General features: G+C 32.4%; 1 protein-coding gene across 1 annotated transcript in view; it reads right to left on the bottom strand.

Annotated features, from left to right (window-relative positions):
• Positions 1-9,433: 9,433 nt before the first annotated feature.
• Positions 9,434-19,497, bottom strand: part of LOC134717893 (IgGFc-binding protein-like) — a 34,146-nt gene continuing 24,082 nt past the window's right edge. The window contains exons 2-4 of the mRNA XM_063580391.1: positions 12,039-12,560; positions 10,586-11,829; positions 9,434-9,526 (exon numbers count right to left, since the gene is read on the bottom strand). Of these exons, the coding sequence (XP_063436461.1) occupies positions 9,434-9,526; positions 10,586-11,829; positions 12,039-12,560 (1,859 nt within the window). The remainder of the gene's footprint in view (positions 9,527-10,585; positions 11,830-12,038; positions 12,561-19,497) is intronic.

The raw sequence follows: 19,497 nt of genomic DNA, 5'->3' as shown, positions 1-19,497 counted from the left end.
GAAAGAGTTGTTTCGAATATTTCGTAAATTGTAAAGAATGGGACAACATCTTCTTTTGCTTTTTTATATTTACTTATGTATTATATATTTTGGTAATTAAGGTATAAAAACAAAATATGAGGGACTGCCAAATCTGGTGCAGCCAAATTGGTACTATTGATGTTATTACCACTGGGTCGATTGCTCTGCTGATAGACTGGTAGTCTCCGAGGGTATTTTCGTGATCGTATATATTATTGAATGCATTGTGTTTATGAAGGGGAAAACACGTAAATATAATGGTTAAATACAACGACGTTTATACATTTATACCATGACGTTACATATAGACAGCACTAACGAGTTTTCCTCGGAGTTTCCACTGATCTGAAAGTTTTGATCCCAAAAATCGTTTGAAAACTGTTAATTCCGTTATTCAAATACTTGTTGAGTTGTTTCACATTCCAATGTGGATATAAGGACCTTGACTCGTGGATAAAACTGACATTGATAAGAACTATATACATGAACAATAAAAATATACATTTATATATATGCGAGTCTAACTTGAAAACTACGTTCAAACCTTTGATTGCGTTGGATAAAAACCGACATTATTTATACGTGTGCATGTAAAACAAATTTCTTTGTAGAAGGGTCTAAAAACAGCACAAACAACATTTTCGAAAACACCAAAGAAGTGAAAAAGTATACAAAAACAAAACGCTTTTGACTAACAGGTCGAACAACTGATGTTCTTTAACCTTACTGACTGCTTTCGGCGATTGCCAAATAAAATTGATCACAAGATGTAACACAATGGATCTTAATATAAATTTAATACTAAACAGAAAACAAATATTAACTTGTGGCCACGATGATATGCCACAAACATACGGTGTCAATATTTTTTTAGTACACCAGATTCGGATTTCGATAATAAATGTCTCTTCAGTGATGTTAGGGATCGAAACGGTATTTGGAAGGACACATAAAAAGTACCCTAATGTTTAGATAGACCCTTGAATTTAAAGAGTCAATATAGGATGAACGGATATATAAACCGGAGGGAAAATATGATACAAGCCCAAACGAAAAATATAAACGAGTCAAAATTGAAAACTACGTTCAAACCTAAGATTGCGATTGATAAAAACCGATATTTCAATACGTGTTCATGTAAAACAAATTCGTTGTAGAAGGGTCTTAAAAAAGTACTAATAATATTTTCCAAAAGACCAAAAAAGTGAACAAGTATATTTAAACAAAACGCTTTTGACCAACTGGTCGAACAACTGATGTTCTTTAACCCTGCTGACTGCCATTAGCGATTGCCAAATAAAATTGATCACAAGATGTAACAAAACGGATCTTAATATCAATTTAATATTAAACAGAAAAACAAAATTTGCTTTGTGGCCACGATGTTACGATGTCAATATTTTTTTTAGAACACAAGATCCGGATTTCGACAATATATGTCTCTTCAGTGATGCTAGACTCGAAACGGCATTTGAAAGGCCATATAAAAAGCACCCTCATTTTTCGATAGACTCTTGAATTTAAAGAGTCAATATATGATGAACATATCATATAAACCGGAGGGGAAATATCGTACACATATATACATGATATATATATATATATTTACTGATCTAACATTATCGTCTAAACATCAACCCAACAATGTAAGATCTATAAATTTGCTTTCGCAAATTTTTGGTTCTTCCCTCGCCGGGATTTGAACCCATGCTACTGTTATATCGTGACACCAAATCGCCTGCACTGCAGCCGTCCCGCCAGACCACACGACCACCTGGGCTTCACAAAAGTAAAGCTTTTAGTGGCCATGTGTTACCTTTCCACGTCAGTATTAATCTAGCGGCGTACTGCAGTACATGATATATAAGGCATGGAGATGTTATTGTTACAGATCAGCTTAATTATCTATGGTAAAGGATCCTACAAATTCATGTAAGATACAGTCACAGAAAATAATTATATTCATAAGAACGTCTGAGTAAGTGACAACTCTACAACATATTTATCCATCGGATCGCCATCAATGATTGTGATACATGGCTGTGTACATAATGTATATATACAACTCGTCTAAACATACCCAACAATGTTAGATCTGAAAATTTGCTTTCGCAAATTTTTGGTTCTTCCCTCGCCGGGATTTGAACCCATGCTACTGTGATATCGTGACGACAAATCGCCTGCACTGCAGCCTTCCCGCTAGACCACAAGATAACCTGGGCCCTACCGTAATATAGCTTCCGTTGGCCATGTGTTACCTTTCCACGTCAGTTTTAATCTAGGATGAACGGATCATATAAACAGGAGTTAAAATATGATACAAGCCCAAACGAAAAAATATAAACGAGTCTAAATTGGATCAAAACTGCAATTTATAAATATACATGTATTTAAATGCTTTACACAAGTTAAACATTATTTGTGTTGGCTTGCACCTATATTTTGATACTTGGTTTTAAAGCTTACGTTATTTTTTATAACATTAAGACATGTTTATGAATCATTGGACGTTTATGATGTTTGATTGTTGTCTTATTGATCCTTATTAGTCCCTACCCCAAAATCTTTTTTTTTTTTTTTTGTATACAAAAAGTTAATGTCTATTCCGCGTTAGAATGGCGGTTTGAAATATCGTAAACTTACAGCAACTTACCTGCTATGGAACCGTATTAAAATTTAATGACTAATGAAGGTATAATTCCTGGGTAATTTATGTATACAGGAAGTTCAATAGTATTGGTTTATAATGCATTGTGTTACAACTAATGATATTTAAACCACTTTCCATGCGTGTAAACACACTTTACAATAATGATTTATTGTTTAAATCTCGATTTAACTCGTGCAAATAAAGACGGGTATAAAGATTTATATTTTAAGGTTCAAATATTTTATGAAATCGAAGTATTGTTATAAACTATACGTTCATAAAGCCTTCAGTTGGGTATCGGATAAAATAAACATGACATAATAAGTAGCCCTGATCAAACAGAATAGAACATCAAAATCGCAAAGTTATAAATAGTACCAGTTCTTTCATTTAATGTTTCGCAGATGATATCAGAAAAAAGCATCACCAACAGATATGTTGGATTAAATTATAGGTTTTTTGTTCAGCAATAACCTTTTGAGAACTATACTGACAGAGCACATATGCCTTATCATTTATCGGCATGGATCATGTTGTTGTTCTTTTTCAATTTCTAAATATTCTACTCTTTTGTGCATTAATGAATATGAGTTTCTTCACCGTGAGTCATCTGTATTCTTACCTGTTTGGGTCATGCCAAGGAGCTTGTATTGCAAACACGATTTGTACATGCATTTTGCTCCATGTACTATATGTTCTCGATTTCTATCCCAGCTATGTGTTCAATTCCATTCATAAATGCTACTAAACGTGTAACTGCACTATCTAGTTACTGCGAGCCAATTTATTTTGGTGGACACTTTATGTCACGTTCAGTCATTTCTTGCCCATTCCATTGAGATTTAATTTTGCGAATTGATGTAGTAAAGTTTTACACATTTGCAAATAGTTATGTTATCGATATTGTTCTACTAGCGAAAGTCGCGAACATAAATCGCTTGCAAAACATAATTGGTTTGCAGTATACGTTAAAACGAATAAGAATCAAAACATCATTCTTCAATATACAAATCTTCATTTCTAACACAACAAGAAAAAAGTCGTTAAGCCATCAATATACATACATTGTGTATTTATATCTTGACATCGATCGGGTGTTTACATTCTATGATTAATTGGATATTTTTTTTAAATAATTATAAATTACAGATTTTTTTCAAATATTTTAAAAGCTAAATGGGAGAAATTGGGTTTGCTATCTAAATATGGTACAATGACAATACATGTTTTTGCATTCGCATAACACTATTCATTAAACATTACTACATCTATTTTCTCTTTTTAAGTATTTATGACAAACTTCTAATATCAGTATTGATGTTCAGTATAATAAAAATTTAGCATTTGCATTATTCCCAACTTAAATGAGTCGTATTGGCACAACACGAGTTCCTGACAATTACCAATGATTAATTGACAGTGCATTTGACATATGATAGTTGATTAACAAAAGCTTCAATGAAAGTGTCAATCTGGTTGGCAAACATGTCACCAACTGTCCCGACATGAAAGGATGAAGATGAAATGTCCAACATATTCTGAAAAGAATCTTCCTCTGAATTCAGACCTATTGTAAAGATCTCATAGGAATCATTCATTAGTTTTCTAATATTTTCTTTTGATTTTTCATCAATATAACACTTGAATTCTGAAATAAATAGAATTATCTTTTTAGCAGAAAGTCTCGCTCCATTGTCTGTATCGTTCGATAAATTGACCACATGACCAAGTATGTCACTAAAATTTGAGACTTTAGTCATTTCGCGGGGAAAATAAGACATTCTCTGTATTGTATGGGATTTTGTGTCATTGGAATATGTCTGGTTTGTAAATCTGACATCAACTTTGTCGGCGAAGTTTATCAAAGATAATCGGAGATCAGCATTCTCTAAGCCAATCATATTCAGCAGTTTGATCATAAGTGAAGGGATCACAGTATTTAAGTCTGTAGTATCCATATCCCGAGAAACATCTACTACAATGAACACGTCTGTTTCATTAGATTCGTGACAAACTGAAATACATATAAAATAAATATTATACATTAGCCGAAAAGGACAGAGTAAATATGCAAACAAGAGTGCACACACTGAAATGTCTCGCCTTCTATACTAATCATTGATATTTTGTTGATAGTCCTAAATATAAAACTTTATTACAACTGTCACATTAACTTAACATTAACCATGATAGCTAAACAAAGGCTAATGAACCATGAAAATTAGGTCAAGGTCAGATGAACCATGCCAGGCAGACATGTACAGTTAACAATGCTTCCGTACAACAAATATAGTTGACCTATTACTTAAAGTTTAAGAAAAATAGACCAAAAAAGAAAAACTTAACACTGTGCAATGAACCGTGAAATTGAGGTCATTGTCAAAAAAACCTGCGGGATTGACATTTCGATCATAAAATATTTCAGTACACCAAATATAGTTGACCTTTGGCATATAATATTAGATAAAAAGACCAAAACTTTAAAAAAAATAACTTTGACCACTGAACCATGAAAATGAGGTCAAAGTCATATGACATCTACCCGCTAGACATGTACACCTTACAATCATTCAATACAAAACATATAGTAGACCTACTGCATAAAGTATGAGAAAAACAGACCAAAACACAAAAACTTAACTATAACCACCAAACCATGAAAATGAGTTCAAGGTCAGGTGACACATATCAGTTGGACATGTACAACTTACAGTCCTTCAATACACCAAATATACTACCCCTATTGCTTATAGTATCTGAGATATGGACTTGACCACCAAAACTTAACCTTGTTCACTAATCCATGAAATGAGGTCGAGGTCAAGTGAAAACTGTCTGATGGGCATAAGGACCTTGCAAGGTACACACATACCAAATATAGTTATCCTATTACTTATAATAAGAGAGAATTCAACATTACAAAAATTCTGAACTTTTTTTTCAAGTAGTCACTAAACCATGAAAATGAGGTCAAGGACATTGGACATGTGACTGACGGAAACTTCGTATCATGAGGCATCTATATACAAAGTATGAAGCATTCAGGTCTTTCACCTTTTAAAATATAAACCTTTTAAGAAGTGAGCCAACACCGCCGCCGCCGACGGATCACTATCCCTATGTCGAGCTTTCTGCAACAAAAGTTGCAGGCTCGACAAAAACGAGAATTTCGTCATCTTTAAATACCAAAAGTATGTATATGAGATGATAAAAAAAACACTGTCAGCCAATCAGAAGAAGCGTCAAGTTCAAACTAAAATTATTTCCTCAAAACACGAATAACCTTATGGTTTAACTGTTGATTTACTCTCCATATTTATCATAATATACTATATTATTCTCAGGAAAGTTGCCTTCGTTTTATTAAAATCTTATAAAATAAATCATTGACATGTTTTTATCTAACGTAATAACATCATTTGTTTCATTCATTTCAGATTTTGTTTTAATTCAATTTAAAGTAACTTTTAAAGTAACAAATGCATTTTGTTTTAGTCCAAATAGTTATCTAAGGTACCAGCCTAATAATTCAATATGCCAGATATACAGAGCAGAACTGTTTGTTGGTCTTAGAAACGGAAGGATTACCTTTCTTTAGATGTCGTCTCAACAAAATCAGACACATAGTCCTCCACTGTATTTTGTGTGTAAAGATAAGTCTTGCCAGTTAAGGGGGCTCCTGGGTATAAATGATTTTTTTTTTCTAATATAGGATTTCGCTATATTTTTTCATAAATGAACTTTATCATATACTTAAAAAAAAATGAAATAAAAAAATGGGGTCACCATTAAGCTAAAATCTGCCTCTGGAAAAAGCATACATTTTTGTTAATGTCCTTTTTTTCTGTTGAACTAATAGGAAAAAAAGAGGAAATATCGAAATAAAAAAATAACCTAATATAAGAAATCGCTTAAATTTTACAATAATTTAGTTTATGTACAGCTTATTTGAAAACAATAATAAAAAATATAGGTCACCGATGAGTTAAAAAAGAAATTTCAAATTTAAGGCCAAAAAATGGCATGTTCGCACCAAAGGGAGATAATTTGGAGCTTTTTCAAGTTTTAAGTCATCTGGGGCCAAACCAAATCATTTTTGTGGGTTGGTTTTTGTACCATATTATAAAGTAACAACTAATAGTGTAATAAATAAAATTTGTAATGAAAAAATAAAGGTTTAATTTTTTGCATAAATTTTTGTACCCAGGAGCCTCCTTAAATGATATATATATCTAAAATGCTCGAAAAGCCTCGTGTTTTCAGCTATTAATTAAACTGTCTCAAATGGAGATAACGTATTACACTTTATGCAGTGGTAGAGTATACACTTCTTGAATCACAACACCAATTAAATATAGCTTTTATATTATTTGATAAGGCATGTCCGCTGATTTAGCGGTTAATCAGTTGATTAGTTTAACATGCAATTGAAAATAGTTCATTTAGTCATAACTATGTCATGTGACTTTTCATTTCATTAACGCAGATAAAACTTTGTTAGGATTTAAGATGTAAAGTAATTCCTTACAGGTCCATTCTGGAAGTTTGTCCTGCTTTTTTTTTAACAAAAATATGGTTCAGATATAATCAACATTGACGAAATATCTTACCATTGCAAACAGGGTGTATGAGATCTAGAAGCATCCGATTCCACAGTCGATCACTGATAGGAGGGTAAACGTCTGCCATCTGTTTTGTAATTTTACTTAGGTAATAATGCGACACATCCTCTCCTAAAGCCACCACATGAGTTTTTACATCATCTATATCTACTGCTTTTAAGTCTTGTGGTGTTGACGTGAGTCCATCGGCTATTACTATGAGGTTCTTTTTAACTTTAGTATAATAAACCTTGCGATCTCTCGTTTTCAGTAAATTCCCAGCTTCTTCAATACCTAAATGCAGCTGAGATACGTGGCCTTGATATTTAATATTTGAAATGATTGTTGGTAGATCTGTTAAATTTCTAAGAGATTCAAAATTGTATTCAACGTTTGCAATGTTTGAAAAGGATATAATTGCAATCTGAAAATGGTTATCGTCAATTATCCAGGATTTTGTTAAATTTATTAAATATTGCTTTTGTATTTCAAAAAATTCCTTCCCCATACTTCTGGAACTATCGACAACAAAAACGACATCACTGGGAAATGGTGTACATAAATCTACAATTGGATGGATATCTGTTAATTATAAATGATGTACCATGGCGCATTGTAAAATACTATTTACAATTGCAAACCTTAAGGACAATGTTATTATTTATTTGCGACCAATTTATACATATTTTTTTTTAGTTTCTAGAAAGATTAAGCTAGTTCTTTAAAACAAACTATTTTTACATTTGAATCTAGCATGCCTTCCTTGATTTTCTTATTAAGCCATATCAAATTTGGGGTGCCAGTTTTTCTTGTCACCCTCACAAATTGGCTGACCTCTATGACGTGTCTGTTTCTCTTCTCATTTCAACATGTATTCGAGATCTTGAATCGCTAAATTCAATGATGTGGGTTGCATGTAAGTCTTTTGATTTAAAGTTCATATATGTTCTATTTATTTGCAACTGAACTGAGTATAGATTTTAATCACAAGTTATAATTGTTGACATAAGAGGTTTGCAAATACGTATTCGCTTTATTATTACGTTCAATCAAGTTTCGCAAATGTGTTTTATTGCTATGTATATTTATACTAATATCGGTTACTAATTATTTCTTCTATTTTAAATTGAATTTCTTATGCAGGTAAACTCAATCAATAAATTTACACATGTAGTATGAGCTCAAAGTACCAAATAAGTTCGTTTTACAATCTTTATTATTATTTTTTTCATAAATGTACTAGGAAAAAGTTTCATACGCCATTTAATCTCTTATTATAAATATGTTTGAATTGTAACTTTACGATACCTATCTCACAGATTTGTCCCGAAAAGTGGTCTGGACAACTACATTTATAACCAGTCCAACCAATGGGTACACATGTTCCGTTGTTCAAACAATTAATGTCTTTACAGGGATCTAAATTCACAAAAGAACACAATATGAATTATCATAGCTTTAACATGTCTATATTCATTTATAATTTAGTGAAAAACACACAATATCCGTTCACTTAAAAATTGCATATTCCTTGCACATAGATATCGCAGATTATTCATATGTAAGTTGAATAAAACAAATCTATAAAATGTTTCAATTCGCAGAAAATTAAATGACAAGAGTTAAAACATCGGTCAATGTATTCAGAACGCCGTGTGATACATCTACTGACGATTCTTAAGAGACGCTTTACAATACAATGTATTTAGAAATAAAATTCGATGATGTGTCTTTTACCAGGTTCCTAGGGATTCCCAATATACTTCAATTCAATTTCATATCTTTCCGTTCAATACTACATTACAATATTTAGGTTTACACAAATTGGGAACAATACTGCAGTAAATAGTTACCAAAGGTACCAGGATTATAATTTAGTACGCCAGACGTGCGTTTTGACTACATAAGACTCATCAGTGACGCTCATATCAAAATATTTATAAAGCCAAACAAATAGAAAGGTGAAGAGCATTGAGGATCGAAATTTCGAAAAAGTTGTGCCAAATACGGCTAAGGTAATCTATGCCTGGGATAAGAAAATCCAAAATGATTGCAACATTTGCAAGATCTACACAAGAAGTATCCCCATCCGTAGATATCAAGAATCCCAGTAATTGTAAAACTTGATAAAAGAATAAGTCACCAAACAGGATAAACAGACTTATAAATAAATATTACCTAATCCAAGATCACAAACTTGACCATGTTGACCACCATTCTTTGTCGATGTAACTGCATTGTCATTACTGCAGTTCTGCAAAAAATCAATTGTATTGTAACTCATTGTCAACAGTGTTTTCAATATATTTATATCACTTGTAACCAATAGCTTAGATATTGTAAATTTATTTGTGTATTTGTTTAATTGTTATTAGTTGGTAATGCTTTATACAGACATAATGAAACGTCGACAAGTTGTTGATGGATCGGAATAAAAAATGCAACAAATTTCACCATGAAAGTGGAAAGTATATTTATTGTAAGCGCTACCTGAAACTATTTCTGTTGTCAAATGGTAACGTGTAAAGATCATGTTATAATCTTGCGAAAGAGAGAAAGAGAGAGAGAGAGAGATTATGTTTACCACCCAAGGTTGTCTTTGTTATTACTTGGAAGATTTTTTTATTTTCTTGGAACATTTAAAACGTATGTTTGTCGGAAAGAATATACAAAAAATACAAAATGCCAATATTATTTCCTTTAAATTAATCATAATAATTTTTCTTTATATAAATATAATGTTCTCCTTAAGTGAATATTAAGATATCACGGAAAAAATTACATTAAAACCCATCATTGTAAAATATTTAAATGACACAAAATGACACTTATCAAATTCAATGACAATAAATTTTTAATTCGAATTTATCTGGGTCGTACGTCATAATACTCATTGGCAACAATGTGTTTGAATCATTGATTTGTAGTAAAATAACAGCGGAAAACATATATGTTGCCTGGACCAATCTGTAAAAAGAATTCCTAAATTAAAGATGTATGTTAATGACTTTGATCTGATGCCTATTTAAATGTTTTATACACATTTGTGTCGTTTAGTAATGTGGGAAAAGACAAAGCACAAGTAATTCAAATTATTTAAAACACATTAGTTTTAAACTACATGATAGCTTTAGCAAAGTTTATAAAAAGTATTGATTGTGCGCTTAAAAATAATTTAACTTTCATGCAGATTTCATGTCTTTCTGTTATTTAATTATCTTTAATTACAATAACGTTTTGTATGTTATGATATATTTGAGTTAATGCGTTTACACTTTTGTAAAATATATGTAAAATTATCTAATGGTGTTACCGTTATCATAGATTTGAAGTTGAATCCAGCAGGATACCCATAAGAGTTTGAATTTTCTACTCCAGTTGATATGGCTAGAAATGTAACAGATTTATCCAAATGGTGAATAGAATGGGCACCGCTTGAAATTCTGAACTCTGTATATTTTATATCATTTCGTCCTTCAACTGTGTACCAATTAGTTGAAGGTAGTTGTTGACCGTCCAGAAGTAGTCCGGTTATATAGTTCTCTGCGATAACAATTGCTAGGGAATTGGTCAAGTCTCTACCGTTGACTGATATCGTAGAAAAGGTGTAGTCAGAAGAAAATTGTTGAATAGGAGGAATTAGAACCATTGTGGGATCTCCCATGTATCCGTTACATCCACCATTTGCAAATAAAGCGACAGCAATAGTTTTGTCAGATGAAACTACTTTTGATATCTGATCGTCCAAATTAAATGTATAAAAATCTCCAGATTCAGCTAACCTTATAGGGACTTCACCGGATATATTAACAATAGTATTGTGTTGGCTAGCAACTATTCTGTATGTGTCAGGAGAATTGCAATCAGGCATGCCTATTGTAACGAAGTCTTTTCCCCATTTATCTATTGGTAGCATCTGTTGTACTAAATGATCGCACGCACCTGCACCAACACTTGCACAACGACTTCCCCCAAGAACTGTTACCGGCTTATCTGCATATATATGTGTTCCTGTAAAATCACCATGACTCAATGATGTTGCTGTTATGGTCTGGTATTTGTTAAGCTGAAAATCAAAAGTTGATCCAAAGCTATATCTTATTCCATTAACAAGTATTGAAGGACTTTGCTTTCCTAATTTTATGTTGATTGTTGTTGTATCACATGTTCCAATAATCATAAACGATGACTCCAAAGACCATGCCACAACGTAGTATTCCTGACCTAGTGCGTCTGTTGGTAAAGCAAGATAAGCATCAGTAGAATACGTGGCTTTGTTGATTGCATACACTATTATATCATCATTTGCGGAAATATGAATTCCTTTGTTTTCTATAAACCCAGAAGAACCAATAATAGAAGTGTCTAATATATCAACATTTTCAACTGTTCCTTTTCGACTTATAACGGTTTGGAAAAAAAGCGGATTGTACAGTGGTGTTGATATGTTTACATACACATCTTTATCTTTGGCTGTTGTTATGAATAGTTGGATTTTTGCACCATTTAAGTTCGGCATAAATCCTAGAATAAACTCTTTTCCTCTATTGTCCATACCTGATGAAAAAAATGTATAATAAAATAGAAGATTTTCCAAAGTACATTATTTGTAACTGTACAATTAATAATATTTTTTTTTGTATTATTATTGTTTACAAAAAAGGAAAATATTTATATTTCTTATAAAGAAATGATACATGAAACACTGGTAATAATTTTGGAAAATAACCCCAAGAAAAATTGTCACATTATGTTTTGAAACTCACCTGGACAATCATCGTCATTACAAACGTGGGATTCGACAGAAGTGCCTTCACAAATGAGTCCACCGTATTTTGGATAAGGGCTGTCACAATGTCGCTGACGGATCTGTATCCCCCCGCCGCAACTCACAGAACAATCACTATAATTTAACCATGCTCCCCAGCTACCATTTACTGCTGGACATGCTCCTTCGTTGCAGGTTACACTATCTGTGTTTGAACCATGACATAATAAACCTCCGTTTTCTGGCGCAGGACTGTCACATGACCGATTTCTAGTCACTGTGCCATCACCACAGGTTTTAGAACATGCACTTAAATTTCCCCATAGTCCCCAGTTACCATCGATACTTGGACAACCCCCCTCGTCACAAGGTATTTTATCTGTAGATTGACCTGAACAATTTTGTCCACCATTATCAGGAGGAGGGTTATCACAAGTACGATTTCTAATGACGTATCCATCTCCACATGTGGTAGAACATGGGGTTACATTTGTCCAAGCACTCCAGTTACCATCAGTCACTACAAGATAAAAAAAATCTTAATAATCAAATAAAGAAAACGATACCTTCGTTATATTGAGCATCTTTATAACATATCTTAAAAACAGAAACATGATATTATAAGGAACAGTTTTGTGTGGAAAAAGAAGGCCAGATATAACAGAAGGATTTGTGATAGCCAAAAATATGAAATGACAATTCAAGGGCCAAAAAAAACCGAACCTCAACCTACATACATTCAATAGCAAACAAAACACAACTATTATATATTCAACTGATGACTAAGCAACACGAACACCATACAAATTAGGTGTTTTCGTAGCCTGTCATTTCGGATAAGGTAAGTTGTTTTTTGGTGGGGGCGATGACATATATAATTTGGTTTTAAGATTAAGTATATTTTAAGGGGATCAGTAGTGGTAAGTACAGGATATATCGTATTAAATTGCATAAGCCTTGTCACACAAAGCATCTCCATTTAGATCACTTGGCTTGCATTCAGTCATGGTATACTGATTTTGATATTTTGCTTAGTGTACATGATAAATTGTGTGGTAATTTTGTATTAAGGTCATATAGCTTTTCATATAAATCACAAAAATTTGGCTTATACACCGTGACTTTCATATATCGGATATGTTCCTTTCGTCGTAACTACAATCCCCTTCCCTTTCATGAATGTGACCTACCGAATTAGACTATTTACCGGATTCGTTATAACATGAGCAACACGACAGGTGCAACAGGATCTGCTTACCCTTCCGGAGTACCTGAGATCACCTCAAGTTTTTGGTGGGGTTCGTGTTGTTGAGTCTTAAGTAGACGAAACGCGCGTCTGGCGTATAAAATTATAATCCTGGTACTTTTGATAACTATTATTCTTTAGTTTTATTTGTTGTGTCATGTGTACTATTGTTTGTCTGTTTGTCTTTTTCATTTTTAGCCATGGCGTAGTTAGTTTATTTTCGATTTATGAGTTTGACTGTCCCTCTGGTATCTTTCATCCTTCTTTTACTGCAAGTGAAGAGTTTTTACAGAAGTGAATTTACTGCAGTAAATACTACTGTTCACAGAAACACTAAAAATTAGTTAATGAAGAAGTTTTTAGTCTATAAGATGAAATCAAAATGACCTTATCAAATCAGACTATGAGTACCAGTTATGAAAGGTCGATGATATTTGGAATGGCTCCTTATTTTCAGTACAAGTTGGGTGACTATTTATGTTTTTCAAACTGAACATGTAAAAGTATTGGCGTATTAATTTCACATACAGAAAACACATGAACGCTAGACATATCTCTCTGTCAACAGAAATTACACGGTATGCAAGACCCAACAACAAAAAACTAATCAGCCAATCACAGCCGAAAAAATGTTATAGTATACAACAACAAAACAACTTTAATTGTTGGCAAATCAGGATGTTGAAAAATTAATTTTGAATGTTTAGAATATAGAAAGATAAAAATACACAAGCCACTAAAGTGTCAACATAAGGTGACAGTTATTCAGTACAAATCAACTAAAGAACACCCAAAACATACGCCAGAAGCACTGTTTGTCTATATATCTGTTCATAAAAAATTAACTAGATGGAAAGTGCATAAAAGTAAAACAGTTCAAGAAGCAATATGATTTAAATACCTTTAGTTGTCAAAGCGCCTGGTAGAAAACACAAGGCAAATACAATGATACGCGTATCCATTTAAAGCACTGCACACAAAGTCATTAAAATCTGTAAAAAGAATGGTACATGCTATATAAGAACAATAACAAAACGTAACCATTGGAGCTGATAGGATCTGTTCTAGCGAGAGGCTGTCTAAATTTTTACTTCGGTTGAACAGTCATTGTTTGTTTGAATGTGAGAAGATGTTATTTCAGCTGTTAAGCGCAGCTTCTTGAAAGTCATATATAAAACATGTTTCATCTAGACAGGCTATGTTTAGCAATGCTAGCCATATTGGTTGATATGCAGGGTTATCGGACATATTTTTCAACAAAATACCTTAATGATGATTGCGGCCAAGTTTGGTTAAATTTGTCTCAGTGGTTTAAGAGAAGATTTTTGTAAAAGATTACAAAAAGGAGTAGGTCCGGTAAGGGCCGATTATGGCCTCAAATTTCAAGTTCATCTGACGAAAGATTTTGGACACTTTTTAAACTCTTAAGTGTCTATTTCAGTTGATTCAATTAGTTTATGAGAAAGATTTTTACTGATTTAGTCATTAAAAACGCTCCGATTCAAGCTTAAATATAAAAAAATCTATCAAATATGCCAAAAATTGTCACTTTTCAGATTGTTTTTGTCAAAAATGAAAGTGGCCGCATCCGTGTTTATCCTCAACCTTTATGTATATGTTATATATTATCATCAAATACAACTTACATTTCAATATTAAGAATGAACACAAATGCGGACACTTTCATTAAAATCGGAAACCGTCAAAAATTTCACTAAAATGCTAAAATTGTGAAGATTTTAGTAATTGAGCATGAGTTAATGATGCTAGTACCCGATATATGTGTATTGTATTGTCGAAAACAGCCCATATTTATGTAGCAGAAGCATTTTACTTTCAAAAAATAACTTAACATTTTACAGAACTGTAAAACTGCTATAATTTGGGGCCAAAAAGGGGTCTTACTGAACCTGCTCCTTAACGAAAAATTAAAAAGTAAAAAGTTTACTTTGAAGGGAAATAACTCTTTAACGGGTCATGCTTACTTATTCGTATATCTAATTTTGTTTAACAATTTCGCTGTTTACAGTTTATCTCTATCTAGTAGGTTCATGATAATATTCAAGATAATAACCAAAAAGTTCAAAATTTCCTTAAAATTACCAATTAGGATGGCAATAACAGAAAAACGGGTTGTCTGATGCGTCTGACAATTTCAGGGTATATCGATATTGACCAGTTGAAAATTTTTACTCCGTCAGATTTACTCTCAATGATTTAGTTTGAGAGCTAAAAGCCCAAAAAAAGGCATTTTACCCCCATATTCCTTTTTTTAGGCTTGGCAGCCATCTTGATTGATACGTCAGATACATTTTTTTAATAATACATCCTAAGGATAATTTCAGCCAAGTTTGGTCTAATTTGGCCCAGTAGTTTAAGAGGAAAAGACTTTTGTAAAAATTTACCAAAAAATTGTGAAAAGTTTACTTTTAAAGAGCAATAACTCTTTCCGGATTAATTGGTCATTTTGGTCATGGTAACTTATTTGTAGATCTAACTTTGCTTAAGAGTTTTGCTGTTAACATTTTATAATATTCAAGATATTAACCAAAAACGGCAAAATTTCCTTAAAATTACCAATTAAGGGGCAGCAACTCAAAAATGGGTTGTCCGATGCGTCTAAATATTTCCGGGAAGATAGTTCTTGACCTGATGAACATTTCCCCCCCCCCCCATGTCAGATTTGCTCTTAATGCCTTTGTTTCAGAGCTATAAGCTTAAAACTTAAAACCCCATGTTCTATTTTTAGCCATGGCGGCCATCTTGGTTCATGGGCGAGGTCATCGGACACATTTGTTAAAACAAGATACCCTAAGGATGGTTTAGCCCAAGTTTAGTTTCATTTGGCATAGTAGTTTCTGAGAAGAAGATTTTAGTAAAAGTTAACGGACAATGATGACGACGGACCCCAAGTGATGAGAACAGCTCAATTGGCCCTTTTTTGCTAGGTAAGCTAAAACAGCGAAAGAACTTACAGTGACAACAAGTTTATAGGTTTTCTTTTCGTATTTTGAATTTAAATAATAATCGAATCATTTTGATCAAAGGTCTTTCGTCTTTATATAGTGTATCTAACATGTTTAAGTCAAATTGTGTCGCAAAGGAAACTTACATGGTTTCGACCATAACATACTTACACATACCTTATTCAATTCAATTTAAGGATTCGTTTTCTACCATTTAATTTAAAGATATAGATAGTTATACTGTATTTTTTTTAAATATGTAAAATTGAAAGTAAATAAATAAATATTATCTGTTCAAGAAAGAGTTCAAAAATAGAAAAGTATATATAAAGCTATTACAAAAAATATTAAATGTATATTTAGCAAATTTGCATATTCAATATTTTTAGGAAAAATTTGAAAAAAAAAAGTGAAAAAAAATTGACATATACATGATAAAGTGGATATCTTTTGTTATAGTTGACCTCATGTCTATCATTGGATTTTTCTGTTGTCAGGTTCTTGACATATTTGACCTTTACCTTAAGTTGAATACATTTAATTTTCAATTGAAAATTGATTTAATTATGTGTAGCTATAATAGGTTTTAACTGCTTAATGCATATAAACGCATGGTTGAGAACACGAACAGTTTGTCAATGAGATTCGAGACGAACAAGTAAAATAAAAAGTTAAACAAACACCAGCTTACCTGCTTTGGAACTGACATTCACATTTTATTGTCACTTTAGGTATAAATTAGGGAATACAGGACGTTAACATGGTTTGCTGATAGTACTTCATAACTTAGATAAAGACATTTAAACTACTTTAAAAGCTTGAATAAACACTTAACAATATTGATTTAAATGTCTTTTTGTTGAATCGGTATTTCACAATTATGCTAATAATATTGAATATTTCAAGGTTCAAAAGAAAAACTATTCAAGATATCTAAGGTTGGAATCCGCAATCTTACTGCCAACCATGAACTATTAATTCATATCGATGCTTTGACAAATTGTCGCATTTGTATTTTTCCCTTTGTTTTCTTTTTGAAGGGAGGACATTGTCAAGAATAAACTACACCTATCAATATTGTACCAATGTATGCATGCACCTGAAATAGTTTCTTGAGTGAAGATTTATAACACCAACTGCAGAATTATGCATTGTTATGAAAATAATAACCAATCATATGTTATTTCCTTTTTTCTAATACGTTCAAATAACCTGAAATTTGAATAATATCGTTTAAAAAAAAATGAAGGTAAGATAATGTTTTAGATTTTAAAAACATTTATAATTATTCCTTATATATTTCTTTAACGACAATATACTTAGCTAACACATGACTGTCGACCTAAGTATATCAAATATCTCACTATAACTTTTAACGCATTTATTTCTAAAAATAAATTATTTCTTCAAATGTTCAATTACAGTACTGTATTATTCCTAATAGATATTAGGTGTGGTTTGATTGTCAATAAGACAACACTCCATAAGAGTTATCGTTGTATATCTGCGATTTTTAATAGAATTATCTTTAACTGCAAAAAACAATTGTCCATGTAAACCTTCAAAGTATTTGATAGCTAAGCGTATGGTTGACAATAGTGGCAAACATATCATGACTGTTAAATATGAAAACAAATTTTATTACAACTTAGTTTCGGCGGTGGGGGATTGTCTAGCATGAAGAGCAGGAAATTGTGAACATAAAAAAAAAAAACCTAAAAAAAATGAATAGGGACAGAAAGTTATGCTCGCTAAAGGTAACCTTCGCCCTTTTTAATGAGTGGTTGCATGGATAATTTACCGTTGCAATCTATCTACAAAAAAAACATTGGATTTAGCGTCTAAATTCAGAACAAAGAGCGTGACCACGAATTTGTGCACCCCTTTGTTGACTTTTTGCCGGTCAGAGGAGACTACGGGATGACCATGCTCCTTACCCCAGTCAACAAATAGAGTATAAAATATACTGACCGACTTTAGAAACGCAACACTAGATTATTCTTTTTAATATCCATTTTCAAACATTATTTTTTTTGTAAACAAACTTATGAAAATTAAGTTCTTTCATTCCTCTAATGTTAAGAAAAAAATTGTCAGTTCGAAAGTTGAATTGATTACGTCATTTTCAACGTTCAAATATTGTGGTAAACACTGAAACCCTGGTTTTCCCCTTACAAATGAACGTGTCACCGTCAAAAGCAAGAACTGCCTGTAACAAACGCCAAAATGATTATCAGAAAGGTCTAACAATTCTGTTCGGCACGTTTTTGGGTTCTGTTTTTTCACCATCTGATTTTGCCGTTGTTCCACCTATTGCAATGGGTTTTTGCAATTACTTAGTATGCGGTTGAAACTTTTAGGCTTTAAATTTTTTTCTGCTGTCGATTCTTTGGCAGTTCAGTTAATGAGAAACATTAATGTCATAAATCTGTTCAAAATAGCATTCAACAATTTGAATAGCAGTTGACGTTGCGGCCGTATTTCTATCTCGCAAATGACGTTGCGTGATCAAATTCTATTGGCGTTGCATTTTCACTACATGTTGATCTGGTCTTCAACAAATCCCTTCTACCGGTATCATTGTCGGAAGGACAGTTAGACGAGTTTCTGACGTCAAATTGTCTGGTTGCAGCATGTTCACGTTTTCCTGTTTGCAGTATTCTAATGGGTTGATTAATTTTTTTATTCCTCAGTTTTGGAAATATGGAGATGTACTTTAACTGATTTAAGTGTGGCCAGGGATTGAAAGAACTGTTTCACAAAGAAGAAGAAAAAAATGAAAAACATCTTTTATTAGTTCGAAAATTCGTTTTCTGAAATTCTTGATACTAGTTTATCAATAATTCGGTATGTTTAATAACCATAGGTAAGTCAGATGTTGATTTTTTCGAAAGAGAAAGAAGTATGATAAGCATGAATAGTAGTTATATTAGGATCAAACATGATTTGGTAAAAAAAGTCCACAAAGTGAGTGTTGCGTTTTTAAAGTCAGTCAGTATAAAATGCATTTCGTTTTCTCCTCCATAAGCGCTAGCGTTAGAGATATGTAAGGACGATCGACATGAGCAAAACTTTATGCCGCACCGTGTATATATATACGGCATAATACATAAAAAAAAATATTCGGAAAATGAAACTGCGCGTACAATAATGTGTGTTTATAATTAACGGAACATCATCGTCAATATTTAATTGGCTGATACATGTATATAAGCGGATATTTTATGTCTGATTTGGAGGTTGAT

The sequence above is a fragment of the Mytilus trossulus genome, chromosome 5 (assembly GCF_036588685.1).
Source record: "Mytilus trossulus isolate FHL-02 chromosome 5, PNRI_Mtr1.1.1.hap1, whole genome shotgun sequence".
NCBI lineage: Eukaryota > Metazoa > Mollusca > Bivalvia > Mytilida > Mytilidae > Mytilus > Mytilus trossulus.
This window is presented reverse-complemented; position numbering and strand designations above follow the sequence as displayed.